The sequence below is a fragment of the Chinchilla lanigera genome, unplaced genomic scaffold, assembly GCF_000276665.1.
Source record: "Chinchilla lanigera isolate Chin_1 unplaced genomic scaffold, ChiLan1.0 scaffold00006, whole genome shotgun sequence".
Lineage (NCBI taxonomy): Eukaryota > Metazoa > Chordata > Mammalia > Rodentia > Chinchillidae > Chinchilla > Chinchilla lanigera.
The window spans coordinates 16,324,728-16,331,964 of NW_004955407.1; the positions used below are offsets into that span (position 1 = coordinate 16,324,728).

The 7,237-nt window shown below is 33.4% G+C and overlaps 1 protein-coding gene across 4 annotated transcripts in view; it reads right to left on the reverse strand.

Annotated features, from left to right (window-relative positions):
- Positions 1 to 5,110: 5,110 nt before the first annotated feature.
- Positions 5,111 to 7,237, reverse strand: part of Samsn1 (SAM domain, SH3 domain and nuclear localization signals 1) — a 47,926-nt gene continuing 45,799 nt past the window's right edge. For 3 of the 4 annotated variants that reach the window (XM_013503806.1, XM_013503803.1, XM_005375567.2), the window contains one exon: positions 5,111 to 6,247. In XM_013503806.1, the coding sequence (XP_013359260.1) occupies positions 6,045 to 6,247 (203 nt within the window). In that variant the 3' untranslated portion in view covers positions 5,111 to 6,044. The remainder of the gene's footprint in view (positions 6,248 to 7,237) is intronic. The other variant, XR_001231017.1, reaches the window with a different exon arrangement.

Here is a 7,237-nt window from a genome sequence, read left to right on the forward strand (position 1 = left end):
TGAGGACTAATGTACTGTAGCAATTCATCAGTCATTGTAATAGTCTTTTAACTTCTGTCAGAAAGCTTACTAAATGATAACATCTTAAATGTTTAATATTCTAAAATATATTTTCATTAATCATGCAAATTATCTGGGCTTCCATATTTTGCAGTAAACTTTGTTGAGATTAAGAGGCCTAGGGCTTTGTACATGAGAAATCTATGTTACTCAATATTTCAGATGAAATATAATTTAAAAGTAAATTATTTTTAAAGAAAAGATTTGATTCCAGTATCTGTGTGAACAAATATATATATATATATATGCACAAAAATGCTACTAATGATAGAAATATGAAATTAAGAAGGAAAAAACTAAAGCCAGAAATACTTACTTCATTCATATTTAATTACATAGTTGTGGATGAATATTGATATGGATAGATGTGTGCTGTGCTAATAGAAATGAGCCTATGTTTATACCAAAGTAATCATGGCTGTGCTTGTTAGCAAGGGAATGAACAGTTGCTTTTGCATTTGACCTGAACTGCATCATGAAAATGTCTGTGTATATACTGTCAACCATTCTCATTTCAGGTATTTTTAACTGCATGAAATAAAATGACAATATATGGGCTTATTTATAAAGGGACTAATTGCAAAAACCTGAGCAATGTACAGAGTAAATGAACCAAAAAAAGCTAGCAAGAAATGGTAGCCCATATCCACAGAGCTGTTATTTAAATCCAAGCCTTAGGAGATGAGGTAAAGGAGGCATTACAAGAATCTGAAGGGAAGGAGTCCTATAAAAAGTCACCTTGACAGGACAAGTGATGCTTGTTTAGGGGAGATAGCCAGGACAGGGTAACATCATAGGTAGAACAAATACCCTGACCTCACTCCCCTTTCCCTTTCCAGTCTCCTGAAGGCGCTGCCCATCCACTGAGTCCAACAGGAGCCCAAAGGAACTGATGTGTAGGGTCCATCCACCCAGATTAACCTCCCCAAATGAGTACCAGACTTCACAGATGAAATCAGAAATATCTAATTTTGATGTGAAAGCCACTTTTTTGGTTATGCTACCAAAACTCAGCTACCCTCTGGAAGATGTTTCTTGTTCTGTTTTATAGTACTCTATTTTTTTCTTTTTTGATTGGTTTATCCTAAACTTTCTGCAACACTGATGCTTCCTCAGTACTTTTACGTGAATCATCTTTGCCCCCAACTAATCAAATACTTTTAAGAAATAGATAAATGCAATCCAGACAACTGGTTATCTCTATATCATTATTTTGGGTATGGCAGTGTGCTTTTAAATGTCTGTAGTTTGTGTTACTAAAGTAATACTTAAGATTTAGCTTTTTTACATAATTTTTTCTCTAATTATATTTCTCTAGTAAAATATTTAACCATTACTTCCTGAATCATAGATTCTAAGGTGCAAACAATTCAAAGAGAATTATATTTGTTTTTGTATAGGAAGGCAGACATTTTTCCCAGAGTACTTTCAGTGATTGTTGTGGAATCAAATGAATAAAGGTTTCAAAGATAAATAGTTGCAGAAAACCAAACTACTGCTGTGCATAAGTCCATTCAGCCTGTGGGTGCGAGTACTTGTGTATCTACTTTTGTTGAGTTTTCTATTTTTTATGAATATTCATATCAGAGAAAAAAAACTTCCATCTGCTCTCTTTTAGCTGATTCTATCACAATTTTTGAGTTGTGCATCATTATGGAGCCTCAGAGAAAGATGATCATTTACATTACATATGGGTAGAAAGGAGAGAGGGAGTTGATGAATTGCAAACAAGTATAATTTGTATGGACAAAGTGTGCCAGAAGTGCTTTTCACCCTATTTTAGTAGGCAAATGGAATGATTCCTACCCATTCATTTGGCTGAGTGCCCACAAACTCAGAGAGGAAACAGTTCTGTAGCCTAATTCTTCAGGTTCCACTACTGACCTGTGAAAAAAATAGTGCTCTACAACCAGTCCTCCTGAGTCTCTGGAAGGTCAAAAAAGATTAGTGAATGTGCAGAAGTCACTTTTAAAGGTACTCTGCTTTTGACTCCTCAGTCATAAAATATATTGCAAAGTTTTCATTAAGAATCTCTGGATGGGTATGATGAAAAGCCCATACGATATATACCTGGGAGCTTTTAGCATCTCTTGACACTTTGATTTCCAATGATCATTTGCCTAGATGCATACAAGCTTTGTAAAAAGTGAATGTCTACATCTGGGGTGACTTCCTGGGAGTCTCTCTGTTACTTTTGACTGACTCAGCTATAACTCCACAATTTGTAGGAAGCCAGGGACCATGGTGCAGTAATGACCCCAAATCTATTCATTTTTCATCCATTAATGTAGGCATGCATTTATATATTCAGTCACTCGTTGTTCAAAAATGATTACTCTTATTGTGTACCAAGAGTAAAGAATCAAAGCTAAGTACACGTGGTGTCTTCTTCAACTTTTCAAGAGTAAACAAATAAATAATATCATGATGAAAATGCATTTATTTCAGAAGTTCTGTTAAACCAGAAGATCCTCTTTCATTCTTTCTGACCAACTCAGTTTTCATAGCCCTCAGACAATTTGTTTTGAAAAACCTTAAATTACTACCAATGCATGCCTGCATGGTGGTAGAACGCAGACAGCTTTCATTTTGTATTCAGACAATAGTAAATAAAAATGAAGCTGTGAGTATAAAAATGGTGGTGGTTATTTTACATATACAAAAACATTATGTTGAACATTTTGTACACTTTATTCCAGTTAATCTACACTACCTGGTAAAATAAGGAAAAGGAAAAAGGGCTAACTTTAGAAGATAAATGATCTGTTCAAAGTAATACAGTTTTTAAAGAAGATGGTCCAATTTCATGAGTGTATATAGACGTTTAGGTAAACACTGAGTGTGATCAGAAAAATTCAGTGGAAAATAGGACATAGCATAAAATGAGGGTCACTGCTATCTTATTTCCATAGCCAAAATCCCTCGTTAAATTTAGAAACGGTTGTTCTACATACTTATATTATTGTAATTTAGGTTTCTCCCAACCTTTTCATATAATGTTAGAATGACTTCTCACTTTGTGAAAGAGTATTTTAAAGCCTGCATGCTAATTACGCAATTTCCTTTGATGATAGTAGAGGGAACAGAAATTGTGTGTGGGGGTAGGTCAGGGAGTACCTAAAATTTCTTCATATTATTTTTCTCAGAAATTTTACTTGTAACGGAAGTTTCTCAATGTGAAGGGTCATCAATTTGACTTCCCTCAGGAAGCTGCAAGGCATTTGACTGTAACCTCAGTGAGTTGGACATTGTCTAAAATCTAATAAATTTTAGATGTGTATCATTCTAGAAATTTTTAAAGTACTTTCATTTTGTAACTAATCCCTTTGGAAATTCAGTTGATTTGAAAAAGAAAACCTTTTAATAAAATACTTCAAGATGAAAATACATTCATGCATTTATTGACAGTACACTAGAAGGGATACTAGAACTTAATTGATCTGAATTTTATATATATCTATGAAGCATTGTGAGGACTTTTTTCCATTTACAGAGAATTTCTCCAATTCTTTATATTACCACAATGTACTTGAATTGGCAAATACTGGAGATCTCTATTAGATAAACATTGTATCCCTGAAAGGTCTAACACATGGGTATATGCCAAAAAGTTCATCTAATTACAATGAGGAGGGTCTTATATTTTTCTAAGTAGATGATCTGGTTTAATGCACCTTTGCTGAAATAGTTTAGGGAAGCATGTATGTTCCATCTCTAAATATTATTGAATAAATATAGAAATGCATGAAGTTTGGAATTTCACCGGATTTTAAGCCCCAAACTAAAAGCTAATAGTATCATCCTGTAAATATTAAAATGTCAAACTTCTAATCACTTTCCTATCTGCTCTTAAGGTTCAGCCCCATGTCTCTCTTCCAGACAAACACCAAAACCTCAATATCTTAAAACTTCAAAGCCTCAGATGAGCTATTTCGAACCTTTCCACTTCTCTTTATTCAGCTTTCCAGGGTCAAGAAAAATCCCACTTTCTTTCTGTTGATATTCTCCCCCTCATGATGAGTAAACTGAGGCTAGAGGTTCAGAGATCTGATAGGTGAAGAAAAGGAGCAATTGTCGCTCCCTCTGGGGTTGTACATTTACTTCGCATGTGTCCTGCACAGTGTGGTATTCCGAAATCGGGTCTTCTTCCTAGTTACTTGAACTTCATGGTGTCTCTGCTTCCCTCTGATTTTCCCTCTGTGGAAATCCAGTACCTCCCTCACCCTTAATTTCCCTCAAAGCCTCAGAACCTCCTTTTACTCAAAACATTTCATTAGATGCTGGGCTGTGTAGCATGAATGCATGTGTAAGGGATCGAATTTTGTAGCTGTATACTTCATGAGAGATATTCAGTGTTCTTATTATCAAGTAGTTCTTTAGATTCTCTCTGATTTACAATTTCCTGGCACCTCCAGAAAGAAGCTGAGTCCTCTTGACCAAATTGAGAAAACAAATTGCATAGAACTTACCTTTTTCATTTAAATTATGGTTAGTATTTTACTTTCTTTAAGGATGCTCTATAATAACCTGGTGGGAATGGTAGCCACATTGAGGGAGGTAATATTTTCAATTTTTGAAATTGAAATACCAGTAAAAAGACTAAACAAAGTAACTTCTGTTACAAGGAAGTCACAATCTTTTGGAAGGACAATTATCATGCAAATAGACAAAATATTATGTGAGAATTTCTTTAACCAATAACTTACATACTGCTGTCAAAACACAAGAAAGCGCAAAAGGGCATTATGGAAGGCTCCCTAGAGTTAAATGACTCTTTTGTAATAATTATGAGACAGAGTACAGAGTGAGACTTCCAATGTTGAAAACATCAGGAGAAATTCCAGAGAAAAATAGCATATCAAAAGTCATGAAAGAAATAGTAAGTTTGAAAAATGCAAATAACTTATTACGGCTTGAGTGTAGAATGAGAAATGAGGGTAGTGATGTGGCTCATAAAGTTGGTAAAAGTTGTTGGGAAGGATGTCACACATCATGGGAGAATCTTTAAATATTATGATAAAGATAAATGAGAGGCAGTAAAAACTTGAAGTATGAAGATGTTTCAGTTTATTTACATGTTGGCTGGGAATAAAAAAGGAGAAAATTTTCTAGAGAAAAATCAGTCACTTGAGTATGTCAGGTTAGTATTTCCTAAGGGTTTTAAAGAAGTTACATAATAGATATATTAAGTTAAATACGTGAGTTGAGGCTGATATAATGATTTGGGAATCACTAATATTCAAAAAAATTAAGACCAACTATATAACCTTATTTGGTAGGAAGAATTTTCTTTTTAAGTTTAATACTTATGTACCTTAAATAACACAGGACTGGAAAATATACATGTGTATAGTTCTTTTTATTATTAACATTGGGGTATTCAAATTTAAACATATTTACACTTGAACATAAAACATCTATATAATTTTTAAAAGTTTTACTAAATTGAGTGTCAATGTATTATCTACATGTTAGATGAGATAACATAGTTAAGAAATAAACAAAAATAATTACCAAAGGTACTGTGGGTCAGGATAAAATGCCTTCAACAGTAACACACTTTCCTAATAAATATAAAAGTGAGTATAGATGGTCTTGAGCAAACTGATTCAAAAGAAATACCCTTCATTACTAGTCATGTAAAAATATACACAAAATCAATTCTGGAAGGTGGAAGAAATAATTTTTCCCTCAGGTTTCATCATTAACTTGGAAAATGAAGCATATCTGCTACATAGCAAAGTCTTACTCTGCACGTATTTCTGATAGAGGTAAGTGCAATATTAACATAGTATTCAAAATGAATATACATTTTATTTGTAATTCCTGGAAAGTTCAAGATATAAATGTTATGTACAATAATTCAAGTTAAAGTGTTTTAACCTTGGGTTGTATTTACAAGTATCTTTCTTCCTCTTCCGGCTAACTGCCTAGCACAACAGTGAAGAGGGTGCATCTGTAGATATGCAGTTGAGAATGTGCATTCAGTCACTTGACTCTGTGATAGTTATCTTCTGTACCATGTCAGGCAGATTTTCAGACTCCAGATCTTCTTTGCCATTATCTGAATTTCCTGATGAGATATAACAACCGGAGTCCCTTGGGCAGTTATCTAACTGTGACTTATTTAAGGATATGTCCGGGCTTAAGGATAGAGGCACAGATTCATTTTCTTCTTCTTCAATAGCTGTAAATGAAAAAAAAGATAGAAGTTAGAAAAAGCCAAGAAAAGCTCTATTCATGTACTCACTCACTTCAAGCAGTATCCTATTTCAACTATTCCAACCTCAACTTCATTACAATGAAAATGTCTACAAGAACAATACTACATATGTAATATATCTCTATCTCTATATTAATATCTATATCAATATCTAAATCTATGAAATGTTCACAGTCACACTAAGATGTTCACAGTCACACCTATTGCTATCTTAAAAAACATTATTAATATCTATATCAATATCTAAATCTATGAAATGTTCACAGTCACACTAAGATGTTCACAGTCACACCTATTGCTATCTTAAAAAACAAAATTTGCTCTTCGTTTTTCACTTGCAGTTTCATGGACTCCATGTGAAGTGTTTGCATGAGCAGAGATCAATGAGGGATCTCATTTTGCATTAATCATAAGTTGTGGGAGAAAGCAGATTGTATCCACACAATAACTGATGCCTTGTCCAAATGCTGCTTAATTTAGCATTAGAAAAAAGTAACTTTTAGTTCAAATTAAAAAGTCAATGTGAACTTTGTGAAGAATTCCAGAATTATAATGTGGATTAATGAATAAACAATTACCATGGGCAATACTGTATAGCTGGACTTCAAGTAGACAGAATTTAATTAATAAAACTTTAAAGATCTGGATTTATTTCTCTAGATGTAAGAAATCAGAATGCCTATAGAGACTAAAACAAAATTTCCCTTGAATCCACCTTCTAAATATTTAGTTTGTCTTCCATATCTCTGTAGTTCTGTATGGAAATTAGTTATGTGCAGATTGATAATTCATGTTGCTGAAACAGTTTTTACATTCAAAAAGCATTATCTGTTAGAAGCAAATATTTTTTTTATTTTAGAAATAAAAGGAGGAAAATACTAACAGATGGACAATGTTTTACAAAATAGCAAAGGATCAGTACAGACATTACAGAGTTACAAACAGAGTGGTAAG